This window comes from Elephas maximus, chromosome 19 (assembly GCF_024166365.1).
Source record: "Elephas maximus indicus isolate mEleMax1 chromosome 19, mEleMax1 primary haplotype, whole genome shotgun sequence".
In the NCBI taxonomy this organism is placed as follows: Eukaryota; Metazoa; Chordata; class Mammalia; order Proboscidea; family Elephantidae; genus Elephas; species Elephas maximus.
The window spans coordinates 34857434-34873920 of NC_064837.1; the positions used below are offsets into that span (position 1 = coordinate 34857434).

The following is a 16487-nucleotide window of genomic DNA, read 5'->3' on the forward strand; positions in this document are numbered from 1 at the left end:
ACAGCCCTGGGAGCCCTCAGGTGCCCGAGCTCGGCTGCCCAGCTCGTCGCCCGGGCTCGCCCCACCCGCTCGGCCGAGGGCTCGCTAGCAGCCGTCCGTTCCCAGTTCCCCGGGCGGGGTCCCCCTGACCCCGCGGCGCTGCGCCCGTGCGCCTTGCAATCACCCTTCCATCCTCCACGAAGCGCTCCGTCCTCGCCTGCTGCTCATCCTGGTCCTTCCTCCTTCAGAGAACGCCTGACACCGCTTCCGCCGCACTCGAGACCCCCGCCCGCCCCCGGCTCCGTCCCGAGACCCCTCTCCTTCCCTCAGGAGACCTCCCCGTGACATCACAGCGCCTTCGCCTCCGGAGGAGCCCGCTTCACACACCCCCTTCCTCCTCCATCGCTCACGTATTTCCACCCGCCTCCCTTTGGCGGAGCTCCAACGGACCCTCAGCTCTCGTCGGGGGGCGGAAAAAAGGCTCCCTCCCCTCCGCCCTCCGCATCCGGGGACCCCCTCACCTCCGCGGTGAGAGATGTGTTTACTCAGGAATCGCTGCTTCTTTCTCTGATGCAGCAGGGTCGGGTATTTGAGCAACACGAACGAGGTCACCAAGTACCCTCCCAGGGTGGAGAGAAGGTAAAACCCCGCGGTGGACGACATCACAGCCATCGTGTGGTAAGTACCCGCTCCGGGCCCGCGGAACTCCTCTGCGGCGGTCGCGACGGCGGCGGCGACGGCGGCGACTGCTCCAGCTCTGCTCGCCCCCAGTCGGTGCCAGCAGCGCAGCGCAGCGCACTTGTCGGCGCCGGCCCACCGCGCAGGCGCAGCCGAACGCTCGCGCCGGCAACAAAGGGGCTCTGGCACGCAGGCGCGCTTCGGCCCCTGGGTAGGCGCCTTCCGAGGTTCTTCGGGGCGCCTTTGTCACCTCGCTTTGTGGTTGGACCCGCAGCGCTTGGGGAAACTCCAAACCGAGGCAGAGAGCTTGAAAACCTGTTAGTGCCTTCGCCATCACTGAAGCAGAAAAGTATGGTTGAATGCCAGCCTTCAAGACCGTCTGACATAATTGAAAAATCCACATCAAAAAGGAAAGATTCCAGGGCACAACTTAAGCCCTACTCTAGATAATGCAAACAATTGTTACTGGTGGAGGTGTTAAAGCTTGCAAGAAGAAACAATAACCTTCGCCGTTTGTCTAGCCACTAGGGAATTTTCTCTACTGTCACACATGCCGTGAAAGGTACTAGTTTATTAGTCAAATATTTGGGGACCGACTGCTCTCCCTATTTCACTGTATAAATGCAATTCCCATGTCTCGGACACGATGAAACCTTGGTGGCACAGTGGTTAAGACCTCGGCCGTTAACCAAAAAGGTCGGCAGTTCGAATCCAACAGCCGGTCTTTGGAAACCCAACGAGGCAGTTGGTCCTACTCTGTCCCATAGGGTCGCTGTGGATCGGGATCAACTGGACGGCGACTGATTGTACACGATAGGCCCTTGAGAAGTTATTGTTGAATTACAAGCCCATTTAAAATAAGGAAACTTCCGCAAGGTTATAAGAGGTATAAACATCCCAGGAAGACTGGGAACTAAATTCCAGAAGACTCTATTTGTTTCCCTTTCATCCCACACGTTCCAAACTACGAAAACGCTAAGAGATACACTTAAACGCAAAAGAATTAACCTAAGACTGAGGCAGAAAATTTAGCTAAAAGAGCAAATGTCTCCCGCGGAAGCAGAATGCTGAGTGATTATTTAAAATCTCGTGATTCTTGATTCTGGCCTTGAGCAAATCACTCCCATTTACTTCTGTTTCTTCATCTGTAAATTATTACTTCAACTCTCATGTTCTGTTAATGATCTTGGTTTCCAAAATTCTGGTTACCTTTTAAGATTCTTGAAAACAGGGGGCCTTCTCTAGGTTTTTAAAAAGTGGCTGAAAAAAGCTTTTGTCTCAGTTTACCATCCAAAAACAAACAAACAAAAGACCCGTTACCATCCAGTCACTTCCGATTTATAGCGACCCTGTTATACGACAGAGTAGAACTGCCCCATTGAGTTTCCAAGTAGCGCCTGGTGGATTCCAACTGTCGACATTTGGTTAGCAGAGGTAGCTCTTAACGCTAGCCACCAGGGTTTCCAGTTTACTATCAGTAGTCATCTCTTTTCTGGTCTGACACCAAAATGCCCAAAGATAAAGCCTCTGTAGAAAAAAAAAAAGAAGTATAAAAATTTCTAAGTACAACTAAACTTTTAAAACATTTTAAGAAAACACAGATTAAAAATACTGCCTTTTCTGAAGCATTAACGAAAGCATCTGTGTGGGACGGTCAAACTATATCATAGGATTAATCGATGTGTATGGTTCTGTTTCCCTTTCCAAAATATCACCTGACGGCAATTTTAAATTTGATGGCTGCTATTTCATGTACGTGATAAATAGTACCAGAAAATAATATTTAAAAATATTTAGCCACCAAATTTAGAGGTACCTGTGGCTTTTTTTTTTTTTTTTTTTTTTTGTGGCTTAGCAGGAAACCCTGGTGGTGTAGTGATTAAGTGCTAGGGCTGCTAACCGAAAGGTCGACAGTTCAAATCCACCAAGTGATCCTTGGAAACTCTATGGTGCAGTTCTACTCTGTCCTGTAGGGTTGTTACTAGGAGTCAGAATCTACTGATGGCAACCCGTTCGGGCTTTTTTTTTTTCTTTTTGGCTTAACAGAGTGCTTGGATTTAATAGGATCCTTAGACATAACTATTCTACTTACAAACTGAGTGACTTTGGGCATATCACTTAGCCTAAGCCTCAATTTCTGCATTTGTAAAATGGGGTAGCGGTATCTAACCTCACAGGGCTGTTTTGAGACTATAATGAGGTGAGAAACTGTTTTAATTCTCCTGGAATCCAGATTTATGCATCCAGTGGAGTTGGGGGTGACCCTCCCAGACCATTTGCCTTTAGGTGTCCCTTTGAACCTTGAAGAAACTGGTTTCCTAAAGTCATCTTTTGGTTAAACAATAGGCTAGTAAGGAGCTTAGTGGAGACACTTTTACCTTAGGCATTGGGCTGTTTTTGAAGAATTATCTACGTGCAGTCAGTTTGAGAAACAGGAACTCCAGAATCTGCCTGGAAGCTGTGTTTTAGGCAAATGGTTATTATAAAAACACTGTTCTGGCCCCATTTCCATGACAATGTTGATGAGGTGGGGTACAAGAATCTCTGGAGACTTTCTCATCTTTGGAACACTCCTCTGACTTCCAGACCAGACATTCTCTGGTTCATGAACTGAATAATAAAGCTAATGAATTAATACATAAATTTAATATTGTAAAAGTTTTACTTTTGACAGAGGCAAAATGAAAGCATTAAAAGTATCCTATATAACCACCAATGACTGCCCTGACAGGGATAGAAATTTGTTGAACTGGTGAAGACCCTCCTGACTGTCATTACTGAAACCTGTACCAATGATTGTTGAGAGAGACAATTCAAAATATAAGATCACAGTTTCTAGCCTGTATAAGTTTTCAATGGTTTTGCCCATTTGTAATGTTAATATATACTGATGACTCTGTAACCTTCCTTGGATTCAGGCAGACATGGCTGTGGCAGCATGCTTGTCAGTTTTCCCATTCTTGACTATTCTGTAATATTCTCTGGACTCAGGCAGACATGGCTGTGGCAGCATGCTTGTCCATTTTCCCACTTTTGACTTTTTTAATATATGCTGAATAAAACCTCCTTTTTGCTTTACTAAACTTCATCATGTTTTTCTCCTATACCAATGGGAAACCTGAGGTGGAAAGGGGAAGTGTGCTGTCACATTATAGGGATTGCAACTAGTGTCACGTAACAATATGTGTATAAATTTTTATGAGAAGTGAACTTGAGCTGTAAACATTCACCTAAAGCACAATTAAAAAAAGAAAAGTATCCTATATAAGTAAAGTATTATGTCAGAAGATAGAATTGTTACTTTCTTTAAAGTATTAACAACAAATTTGGGGGAAGTATACAGAATTATTCAAAATATGTAACTGAGGAATGGGGTTAATTTTTTTGAATCCAGATTTCTGGATTCCATGGAGATTGAAGTGACCCACCCAAGGCATTGCCCTGAGGTGACTGAACTTTGAACCTTGAGAAGAATGGTTTCCTAAAAGTCACTTTTAGGTCAAAGAGTAAAACCAAAAAACCCAAGCCCACTGTGACCCTACAGGACAGAACAGAACTCCCTCATAGGGTTTCCAAGGCTCTGATCTTTATGGAAGCAGATTGCCACATATTTCTCCTGCAGAGGTGCTGGTAGGTTTGAACCACTTAGCTTTTGGTAAGCACTTAACCACCGTGCCACCAGGGCTCCTCAGTCAAACAATAAAAAAAAAAAAAGTCTAGCTTAATTAGCAAAGAATGTTTTGTCTTGGGTATTGTGATCTCTTAAAAGAATTTTCTATGTACAGTTTCAACTAACAGAAACTCCAAAGGTCAGGCTAGAAGCTCTGCCTTAGGGTCAATCAGTAATTAATTTCCTTCAAGACAATGCTGTGTGGAATCCTGCTTAACCGCAAACTGTTTTATCAGTTCTATTCCAGCCTTGCTTCCATGGCAATGTATAATTACTAGAAATAAGATGGAATATAAAAATTCGTGAAAGAGCTTTCTTCTTTGGAACATTTTTGACTCTCTAGCCATAAATGTTACCCCAATTTGCAAATCATATATTAAATAAATTTCAATCAATTTCTATTTTTGGCTTAGTATTATTTTTGCTTTAGTATAACCAAGAAGGTGTACCACACTTTCGGGAGCCCAAGAAAATTAATATCAATTGAAGATCAGGTAAGCTGTAATAGTAGAGGAGTTTTTTTTTTTTTTTTTAATTATACCAGTATGACCAGAGATGTCTTCAAAGGGGCAGGAGGTCAAATTTTGAGGGCAATTTATAAGAGGCTCTAAAGTTAATAAGAATTAAAAAAAAATCAAGACAGGAATTTAGTAAATGGAATATGTGACTAATTGCTTCCATGAACAACTGCCTCCTTTGCCATGACACGAGAAGAACTGGATGGTGCCCAGCTACGATTACTGAACATTTGGATTAAAGATTTTATAGAAGGATCCTGATCAAAAGGGAGAAAATGCAGAACAGAATTTCAAGTTCTTGTTAAATCTAGATTCTCTGGAATCATGGAGGCTGGATGAGCCTCTAAACCTATTGCCCTAAGATAAACTTTAAGTCTTAAACCAAAAATATCCCTTGAAGCCTTCTTAAAATCAAACAATAGTTTAGCTTAACTAGTAAAGAATGTCTGCCTTGAGCATTGTGCTCTTTTAATAACTATCTCTGTGGGATCAGACTGACAACAGCAAACTGAAAGATTAAATAGGTGGCAGTGAGTTTATGTTAATGCGAGAGGAACAGTTCAGAAAAGGATAGTTAGAATGATTGTACAACTTGAAGAATGTAATCAATGTCACTGAATTGTACATGTAGAAATTGTTGGTGTATATTCTCAACAACAAAAAAAAAATATTTTTTTAAAAAGATAGGAATTTAGTGTAAGCAGTCAGTTATAATGGGGAAGAAAACTTTTGAAAAAGGATATCAGAGATCACTGGACTATTTCACTGTAAAGAGAAAACTGAAGTCTGAGAGGTTAAGTAGCTTCTCTAATGCCACACAGGTAATGGCTGATGTTGCTATAACAAGGTTACCAATTTCCATTCAGTTCAAGGGATTGAAGAGGAGATAGTATTGGTTTTCATAAAAATAAAAGATCCTGTAGTTAAATTTTCCAACGTGCATGATCCCAATCCTTTCCTTCTGTCCTCACATGAGTACTCACACACAATGAAAAGGAAACCAAAGACATCATGTATCCTGTCCTTATCCCCAAATAGTCTTTGATAAATAAATAATAAAAGGACTTGAAAAAATAGTCTTGGTCTTATATAACATTAGGATAATTCCTACTTGAAAACTACCCTTTGAAGCATTCAGAAGTGGCAAGTCCAGGAAGCAGGGCATTGAAAAGAACACTTGGCTTCTAGTCTAATGATTCCTAACTTGCCATTTGAATCTCATCTACAAATTGCATCACCCAAATCACTTGTGTTCTAGACAGCCAAAGCAACTGACTGGGGACATGTATCACTGAGACCAGAAGCCATTTACCCAAGAATTCTGAAGGAACTCCTAAATTAAATTGTGATACTACTATTCAAAATAAGAAAACTGTTGTAATACACAGCTGATGGATTAGCAGATTCCCAAGAATGATAATGGGAATCTGACAGTATGTTATAGTTCAACTTTCTGGAGGACAATTTAGCAATATGTATCAAAATGTAAAACATGTATGTCCCTTGACCCATCAATTCCAGGTCTAGGAGTTTAGTCTACAAAGAAAATTTCACAAGTGTTAATAAAAGACGTATGCATCATGGCGTTCACCGTTTGTAGGAGACCTAGATTAGAAAGAAGCTAAATATCCGGGAATAAAGGACTGATTACATAAATCATGGTAATGAAAAACTATGCAACCATTAAAATGATTTTGACTTACATTTACTGACCAAGAAAAATGTCTACCACATATTGAGTGAAAAAAGCAGATTACAGAATAACATGTATTCTATGATTCCAATTATTTAAAAAGAATACGTATCTATATGTGCATATATGCATAGAAATGTCTAGAACACTAAAATTCTACTGCTCAGAGCAGTAGAATTTCAAGTAACTTACACTTGTCTTAAAAAACACTCAACAAAACAGGATACATTGATTATATATTAGTTTCACAAAATCAGCAAGGCTATGTTCATAAACAAAACAATATTTTAAATGAGATTATAAACTGGGTAGTCTTATATGGAGAAAAATGCTGGGATAAAATCACTCGATACTCAACTACATATAATCTAGTAGGAGAAAAGGAACTAATAACCAATTGATAAAATATAGTCCTTTACAGCGTTTGGAATAAAAATCAACCATGGGATGTAATTTATACTTTAGAAAATTTTCTTACAGTTCTTCAAATAGAAAATTATTTTTATTGCTATACATATGGGCAAGATATTTTCAGTGTGGGAAGGTTTTGGAAAAACATTTAAGTTTTATTTAGAACCTAATCAGATCTGAGCTGTCAGTAGCAAACAGGGAGTAATAATTATCCCTTATATTTATAAAAAGTCTACCTGGGTGGCGCAGTTAAGCATCTGATTACTAGCCGAAAGGTTGGTGGTTTGAACTCACCCAGAGGCACCTCAGAGATAGATCTGGCAATCTGCTTTTGAAAAGTCACTGTCTTGAAAACCCTATGGAGCAGTTCTACTCGGCACATGTGGGGTTACCATGAGTCAGAATCGATGGCAACTAACAACAAATTTATAAAGCACTTCAGAGTTTACAAAAGGCTTTCATGAACACAATCTCACTCTAAGTGTTTGAACCTTGGCTATACTTTCAGGTAGGTAGGGGAGTTATTCTCCCCATTTTACAGATCAACAAGCTGAAGCCTAGATGGGCTCCGACATCCACAATGGTTAGGAGTCACGGTAGACTATTTTCTAAAAACATCAAGTCAATAAGCTGTTGTGCCAACTTAGGCCAAGAAACATTATGAAGAGTATTGAAAATTAAAAAAATACAGTATTAGATGACTTTAGTACAAAACTAAGTTCCAACCTATAAAATTGAGAGCAGTCGTATTTGCCACATCTTAGGACAAAGTTGTGAGAAACAGTCCAAAAAAGGGAAATTAAATGGCCAAGGGATCTGAGAGGCTCTTTTACATACAGCATAAACAAACAAAAAACTAAACCCAAAGATCAAGGAAAGGTACAAACCAAGTCTATAAAACTTATGTCATGGAGTTTACCTCAGTATTTTGCATGTACTATGCACTGAAATGTTTAACTGGTTATAAAAGGTAGGGCTAAAACTAACCCAGACTTATTTACTATCTCTCAGATTATTAGAATGATAGGGTATCTTAAATTATTAAGGGTATTTTAAATTATTAAAATATAATTATTAAAAATTTATGTGCCACTTTATTAGGTGGTTTATATATACTCCTTTAATCCCTACAACAATGTTCTGTGATAAATAGGAATTATCATGACCATTTTAGGGAAAATAATATTCAGGAATGAAATAAATTGCTCAGGGTTCTAAAGTGGTGAAGTCAGATCTTTTGGCTTCAATCTACTATAGTATTATTTTATACAGGAGAAAATATGGAAGAAGGAATGTTTTAAGGATATAAAAAGATTCAATACAGTCTTGTAGACTAAAGATTCACACTCTTAAAAGAAATTAAGATATTTTAGGGGGTATCGTACCTAATTTTTCTGAGATTAAAGAGAAAAAATTCATTCATTCACATCTTAAGATCACAGTAAACATATTCAGTGGGAACTGACGTGTGGTTTTCATTCTTATGTTTTCTAAGAAAGCAATGTATAACAACAGGAAAAGTACAGCTTTGAAATCAGAGTCCTGAATTTAAATTTTGACTTTGCTACTCTCTAGCAATGGTTGTGAGGATGGTGCAGGACTGGGCACTGTTTCATTCTGTTGTACATAGGGTTGTCATGGCTGGAACCAACTCAACGGCACCTAACAAGCTATGAGGCCTTGGCCAAATTACCTCCCCACTCCAAGCTGTAATTTCCTGATTTGTAAAAGAGGAATAATATCTATTGTGGAGGGTTTTGAGAATTACAGGTAATGTAAGTAAAAAGCCTAGCAAAGTACCTAATAAATGAACATTCAAGAAATAGCTATTATTATTGTGTACCATTTAATAAAGAGTAGCTACTGTTATTATAAATCATGCTTCCCTAGTATTGTTTTTGTAATTTTTTTTATATTCCACTGAAAGTCTTCCCTTGAAAGTCTTTTTTTTTTTTTTTACTAAGATGTAGATTCACTGTTTAAGTACTACAGGAATATCAAAGTAAATCAACATGTGAAGACATTAAAGCAAATTTAAAAATTTGAATGATATAATTTACCTTACAACAAGATTTATCATACTAGCCCTTTAAATAGTCAGCACTACTTGAATAAGATATGACTTACTTCTAAAAACTTTCATTATATACAACCTTTCACAGACACATTAATAGACTTACCGAAGAGGTCAGAGGATATCCTCTGAAGTCTCTTCTGAACCAGTAATTCTTAAAATTTAAGAATCAATTTGACGCATCTGCTAAGCAAAGGATAATGCAGGTGCTGCTGCAGAGGAAATATGATTTGTTTAATAAAATCATCCTTTTTTTTTTAATTTGCTGAAATAAGGTTTATATGGCTGTCTTAGGCAGGGTTCTCTAGAGGAGCAGAATCAGAGAAACATATATAGATGAGGTTTATTTCAAGAAATGACTCATGCAGTTGTGGCAGCTGGCAAGTCCCAAATCCATGGGTCAGGTATCAGGCTGGAGGCTGCTCCTGACTCACGAGGTGGCAAGGGCTGATGAATCCAAAATCGGCAGGTCAGACAGAGGGCTGCTGGCTCACATCCCAAGAAACAAAGGTCCGAGGATGACGAGCTGAATGCAGGATCAAGAGAGTAAGCTTTGCCAGAACATCCATATGTATTGGATGCAGACCATACCCCCAAGGAAATTCTGCTTTCAACTGACTGGCTGCTCACATTGGAACACAAATTGGGAAATGATTACATAATATCTGCCAAGCCACTAAGAATCAATCATAGCCGAGCCATGTTGACACATAACCATCACAATGACTAAAAAGAAAAGTGGTAAGCAGTGCAAATTCAACAGTTCACATTTTACCACTGCAGTGCTCTGTAAATCGTTTTTGACAAAAAACAAAACAAACATGAAGAAGTGCCTTAACTGTCTTTTATGTAGGTTATAAATACAAATTGTATAAAGATTTGGAATTGAAATCTCTACAGAAATCCAAATTAGGGTGACTTCTATAACCAAAAGTAATTAAGGAAATTAATTTACTAATTTAAGCAGAAATGTAAGGTGCTCCACATAATATAATGAAACCCAAAGGAAACAAAGAAAAAAGATACTGTTTGCCTTTCAGAAACCAATTTGTTCTTACAAATTACTCTTTCACAATTATTATTTTGGCCTATGAGAGTACATGACCTGTTATTTAAGTCTCAGAAGCTATTAAAAAAAATAAAACTATTAGTACATGTCCTACAGAGCTACCTCGCCATATTTCCCAAATGCAGTGTGCTATTTATTAAAACCAATCAAGGACCATGCTAACTATGAATGCAACTGTGATTTAAAAGATTTATAAAAGGAATGGAAGATACAAAAGCGTAAAAAATAAGGATGGAGGGTAAGAAGAATGAAGAACTAATTCATATTGGCTTATATTCCCCATATTCTTAATCAAACTAAAGTAACACAGGCATAAAAATACACCTGATTCACAATTCTAGAAATTAGCTGCCAGTTACATGCTTTTCCCTGTGTATTTTTTAATAAAAAACAAACTGCTCTAAGCTGATATAGCAAGATGTCTTAAACAAATAGTTTTTCATATATACCGAACCAAACCAAATCCATTGTTGTTGAGTTGACTCTAACTCATAGTGACCCTATAGGACAGAGAAGAACTGCCCCACAGGGTTTCCAAGAAGCAGCTGGTTGAATCAAACTGCCAACCTTTTGGTTGGCAGCCGAGCTCTTAACCACTGCACCACCAGGGTCCCATTTATATTAAGAAAAAAATTCTCCATATTATTGGGTCAGCATTGTTGAGTAAATGTGTCTTCGAAAATATAATAAACTATACTAGAGTTTCAGCATGTTAATTTATTCTGCACATTTATCTAATTGGTGATGTATCAGTGTCACCATCTTGATACTGGTGAAAGCTACCATAGATTGGTAAGATTTGTATCACTTAGCAAATTGTTCCACAGTATATGAATTTTAAAAGAATACAGTGTGTATTAATATTCTGGGTTAAAATATTTTAGTGCATATAACATTCATTTAAAACATTGTCTCTCATCGTTCCAAGAATGAAATGGTAAAAACAAAACAATCTAACTCAGATACCAGAATTGTAAGCCAAACAACTGTGTTTTTTTGCAATTAAGTCAAATCAGTCCTCATACTTTTACCAGATAATTTAATTGATCATTTTGTTTTGAAAAAGTTCATAAATAGCATCTTAAGGGAAATCCTCGCTAAAATACCAATTCTAGCAAAAATAAGGTTTGGCTTAACACAGTTATACAACATTCGGTTATGACAGAAACATGTTTTATTATGGACAGTTAAACAGAAACAAGAGAAAACAGAGGTACCAACCATGTATTTTATGTCTTTTTCTAGAACCACCAGCCTTTATTAGGAAGTTGTAGCCCCATTCCCAATAAATATCAACATCATGAAAAGTAGAACAATTATTGTCCAAATACTGAACTCCTGTAACCAAAACACATTTTGGGTTCAGGAAATCACAGTATATACCTAGACCAAAAAAATTTTAAAAATCCATACACACCAGAACCAAAAACCAGCTCAAGTTTAGGACTGAACTGGCTGGAAAACACTTATTGCGTTACTGCCTTAAGAACTCCACGGAGCACCTTGTAACTCATTAACTGCACGTTTTCCTTAGGAGGGAAACAAGGTCCTCTCTCAGTCACATATGCATAAGGAAACCTCAAAACCCAAAGGCCATCAGGTGGGAGAGTGATTTCTTGTTTTTCTGGGTAAAATACTGGACATGGGGGTGGGCCTGGTTGAACCTGAAAAAACACAAGTAATGTAATTATTTTTACATTTCTAAGAAACACCTGAAAGATAAATGCCTAAACAAACAATAGGTTCAAAGACCATATATGATTAAACACATATGGGTGTGGTCCTAACTTTAATCACATCCAGTATTAAATACTTAGTCTCAGATATTATCCCACTTTTCTACAGGTTTTTAACTTCAAATTACGCTTCTGAGTCAAATGATGTGAACTGATGCTGTAAAGTGATTTACACACCCACAATTCACTTTTCCAGAGACAGAATACTAGGTATGGTATAGAAGGTATTTAAAATTAAAACCTGATTAAGAAAACAATTAGTTTTGGGTGTTATCCTGCACTTTTAAAATCAAAACAAGGATCAGCATTTTTTGTCTATTTTTGGGGGTGTGTCGGTCATATTTCTTACCTGAGGCATTAGTATTATCTGCAAAGGAGCATCAGGAACCACAACAAAAAGCCTCATAAGTTGAGCATAATGTGGTTTTAGCCCTCGACCTTGAGATGATGACAGAATATATAAGGGCATATCACTATTGAGGGCTTTTAAAGCTGATTCCTTTGGTCCACTTCCCATTACTTTCATTACTTTGTCAGGTCCTGAGCACATGAATCTCCGGCCTCGAGAGTCTTCATATTCAAAGCCCACAAAAGCACGAGCTATGTCATCCCGCCGTCTTCCTCTTCCCATCACAACTGCACTTCTCTTTCCAGGGATAGCCTTATTCGGAGCAGGCCAAGAATTTGTGTCTAAATCTCCTTCATCTTCAGCTCTTGTCCTGATGACAATGTCCCAAGGCATAAGATAGTTTGTTCCTGGAATGAAACCCTGTTGGTCCAAACCTGTATGAAAGTTATAAGACTTAGCAGGCCCTAGTTTAACCAAAGACCAGCTGGAGAATTTGGGTAGGAGACCTTTGGGGCAATTTGAATGTAGCATGCCTGGGAGATATTCAACTGTGGATGCCTGTCTATCAACCAAGTTTGGCCTCTTCTCAGTTTTTACTTCTCCTTGACCATGAACTTCCGGATTGTCTCCTCCTGCTTGTGGATCAGCTGGATAGGTACCTAGGCTATCTGTGGACTGGCCTAAACTCAAAGCTAAACTTAAGCTTGTGCTCTCTCCTTGGGTTTGAGGTTCTTTTTCTTTAAGTTTATCAGCATCCGCATCTGGAGGAGCAGGAGAGGACTCATTTTTGGCAGGAGCAGGATCTGGAGTACTTGGTTCAAATACTGGGAAATTGATATGATCCAATTTTCCACAACATTTTTCTTCCAGAAGCTATGGAGGGGAGAAAACAAAACTATAAGCTTTTCATTGAAAATAACCCATTCTTCACCCTAAAAAGCAAGACCAACAATCAATGTGTTAGCCAAAAAGTACATGTAAAGAATTCTTCCTTGTTTACATATCACACAGCAGTCACATTTGCTTTTCTAGGTATTTTGTTTCTAAAACAGTATTTTTACTCAGATGATATTTAGCCAAAAGAGAGAGAGAAAAGAGGAAGAAGAAAAATTAGATATCTACCTGATAAAAGTCATAGTTAGCTGCCTTGATATCAAAGGGATCATCTCGAGGTGCTTGTTTCCTCCCACAGTTACAGGTACCAGTGGATCGAGCTCGGCTATTATGATATAGCACAGGAGGATTTCTATCAGCCTCTGGTTTTTCTCCTAGAAAATATAACAGTCACTATTAATTTCACAAACACAATGCAAAGTATGAAATTTTACTTTGCATTCTACAACATCTAACCCCCAAAATTCTCCACATAGTTCTTTGGAGATGTGAAGGAGAAAAAAAAAAAAACCCACAAAAGCCTTAACTAAACACACATAACCGAAGAAGCAAGTGAAGTACATAAAATAATTTATCGTTTTGACCCACAGTTATAAGTTTCTACGTGAATTTTTCATCCTGCTACCTTACTTCTCATTATATTCATTTTAGTTCAATGAATACAATAAAAATGTTAATAGGAAATTTCTGAAACTTTGTACTATTTAATAAGAAGAAATAGTTCTCATTTATTAATCCACTAGGGTTTATTCTTTAAATGCAAGAAAATAATTAGTAGTTATAACTGGTATTTTTCTTTTTCACAGAAAAAGGAGAGAAAACTCACATATGATACCCTAAATCCCTATATAATTCTCTTTTACAAATATCAACACACAGTGGAAAAACTATATTAAACCAAAAATAAGAACACAGCTCAAAGTTTTGACTTCAAAAAGCTGAGAAAATTTTAGCTACCTGATTTAGGTAATGAGTGAAATTTATGTACACAGTGTTGATCAGTTAAACTCCTCTCCTCACAGAGCTGATGACCATTGCTCCAAAATTTGTAGCAGTCTTCATGCAACTGCATGGCATATTTGTGAAAGGCTGGACCCCTAGCATGTTGACTGTATACTCGAAGAGCCTGTGCAAGCTGATTCTTATGGACAGTCATTGTGTAATTATGAGGCAAATTTGACTGGTAAGCACTATGGGCCATAGGTAAAGCTTTTTGGCACCGGTTTTCCGAGAATTTTGTGTCAATATCCAAAAACCCTTCCAAGACTTTAATACTGCTTAAAATCTTAGATGTTAGTTCTCCAGTGGGAGACCCTGGGTCCTCCTCTTTCCCATCAATAGCTACTTCATACAGTTTTGAAGCTGCTGAGATCCACTTCTGATAAGTGGGAAGTTCAAAATGGGAGGGCTGTGGGTTTCTGCCCACGCTGTCATCAAAACCTTTCTTGCTCAAAACTAACTCCACGTGCTGCCATAGGAATTCCCGAAGAGTGAAATCCACTAGCTGGCCTGAAGAACTGGAACTACTGCTGTCAATGTGGAAGGAAAGTTGTTGTCGGCTGTGCTGTCTCATGACCTGGTATCGCCTGGGCCCAGAAAGGGGTGCAGGCACCAGCAAAGATTCTGGGTCCTTCACAGTGCAATGACTCCTAAGTTGGTCCAGTAACATGCCTACTGGGTCCTCCTCCTGGCTTCCAGGAACTATGTACACAAAAGCTTGGTTGGCAGGCACAGTAAAGAGGCAGTTGATGCTCTGATTAGTCAAGACACGACTCTTGCGGAAGATTCTATAAATCTGGTCCTCCAGGGCATGCTGCAGTCTCCTTTTAGGAGAATGCTTCTTGGGCTTGTCTGGGTGAGCAGGGTCTTGGCTCCGAGGGGGTTCCACCTTGAGGGCTCCATTGAGTTGAAAGAGAAAAAGGAGTCTAGGTGGGCAGGGTCGACAGTTTAGCTTCCAGTCTTTGCCAATTGGACAATCTTTAATGGCTGTTTTGAGGAGGGGCAGGACTTTCTGTCTCAGCCCATCCAGGGCTCTGAATACCCGGTCATAGGTAATGTCAAAGGAACAAGTGGGGTGGACCAGAAGCAGGATGTGACAGACAGAGAAAAGATAAAGGAGACTGAGGCACTGCAGCTTCTCTTGATGCTTCCAGAACTCATGCGTTTCCGCATGCGGTAAAGAGAGGCCACCTCCAGCGTCTCCACTCTGAAGGGCCCGGCAAGCCCGGAGAAGCTGTGAATTGTCACAGATGGAAGTGAGAAGAAGATACAGAACTTTGCTTTCCTGGTTGTAATAGGCCTGCAGAAGGCTGTAGTCCTGGGAGCCTGGCTCTGTTCGGTTCCCTTCGGTAGCAGCTACACCTCCACGAACTGGATCCCCAGCCCCGGGGTCCCCGGCTGCACCTGCCTCCCCGACGGCACTAGCCTCGGCCTTGATCCCAGGCTCTGGGTCCCCAGGATCCTGGTGACGAAAGAGGGGAAAGACCTGTCGGTCACAAACCGTGTTCACAAGTGAGAACTTCTCGGAATTCAGGCGTAGAGCCGTCTTGCCGAAGATTCCCACCACGCAGATCTCATCCTCGCGCCACGGAGGCTCCGATCCGCCAGCCGCGCTCCCTTCGCCCTCTGTAGGGGCTCCTCCAGGACTTTCAGAGCTGGTGCAGGCAGAGGCTCCCATCAGAAGCTCTCGTAAGCTGACAGGACCCGCCATGGTGCAGCGCTTTCTCCAGAGTCCTTCCGGTCCCTTTGCAAAGTCAACCGGCTTTAGTCCTTCGCGCCTTACTTCCAGATTTCCTCTCACTTTTGGTTCCGCCTCCCGCTCCTCCGAGTTTTTCGCCAAGGTTTTCCCCAGTCCCAAACCACAGTTGGTTTAAGAGACTGGCTTACGATTTTCCTCAATTTGAGACTGTAGGAGTTGGGGTAGGGGGAATTTTGTTAGCAGTTAGTTTGCCTTTTAAGAGATTAAAAACACACACATTGCAAAGGAAGAGTTGCAAGTGACATCTAACAGTAGAAAAGCGGTTCAATTTCAGCTTTACAACCTTTACACATAATGTGAGTCTGCGGACCGGAAGCCTAGGGAACTGAACTATTGAATCAGAATATGCATTTCACTAAATCCTAACGATTTGTACACACTTTACAGTTTGAGAAACATCACTTTAGAAAGATCTTGCAAATCAAGTTGAACAGATTTTTTTCTTCCACTCCCATTCACAAAGAAATATAATTCGCTCACATCAATGTAAAACAATTTCTCAGACTTGAAAGAATATATACCAAAATGTTAGCTGTGGTTGAATTCTTTTCTTCTCTTTTATTTTTATATCTGTTTTTTAATTTTTTTAAAAACGAACACTTTCTTCAATTTGTAATAATAATAAAAAATTCCTCCTTGAATAAATGGGAAAAGGCTT

At 39.6% G+C, this 16487-nt stretch overlaps 2 protein-coding genes across 2 annotated transcripts in view; both read right to left on the reverse strand.

The window, feature by feature from the left end:
• GDPD1 (glycerophosphodiester phosphodiesterase domain containing 1) overlaps nucleotides 1-762 on the reverse strand; it is a 38577-nt gene extending 37815 nt beyond the window's left edge. The window contains exon 1 of the mRNA XM_049861209.1: nucleotides 501-762. Within this exon, the coding sequence (XP_049717166.1) occupies nucleotides 501-651 (151 nt within the window). The 5' untranslated portion in view covers nucleotides 652-762. The remainder of the gene's footprint in view (nucleotides 1-500) is intronic.
• A 9264-nt stretch (nucleotides 763-10026) lies between these two features.
• On the reverse strand, nucleotides 10027-15796 carry SMG8 (SMG8 nonsense mediated mRNA decay factor). The gene is made up of 4 exons (XM_049861203.1): nucleotides 14029-15796; nucleotides 13300-13445; nucleotides 12178-13050; nucleotides 10027-11756 (listed from the first exon to the last, which is right to left on the reverse strand). The coding sequence occupies exons 1-4, from the start codon at nucleotides 15779-15781 to the stop codon at nucleotides 11559-11561; spliced, it is 2970 nt and encodes a 989-aa protein (XP_049717160.1). The 5' UTR covers nucleotides 15782-15796; the 3' UTR covers nucleotides 10027-11558.
• Between the last annotated feature and the right edge of the window lie 691 nt (nucleotides 15797-16487).

Coding starts and splice junctions, on each gene's coding strand:
- SMG8 (XM_049861203.1), bottom strand. CDS start 15,781: ATGGCGGGTCCTGTCAGCTTACGAGAGCTTCTGATGGGAGCCTCTGCC. Junction 13,446..14,028: donor TCACTCATTACCTAAATCAG/GTAGCTAAAATT, acceptor TATATTTTCTAG/GAGAAAAACCAGAGGCTGAT. Junction 13,051..13,299: donor CTAACTATGACTTTTATCAG/GTAGATATCTAA, acceptor TCCCCTCCATAG/CTTCTGGAAGAAAAATGTTG.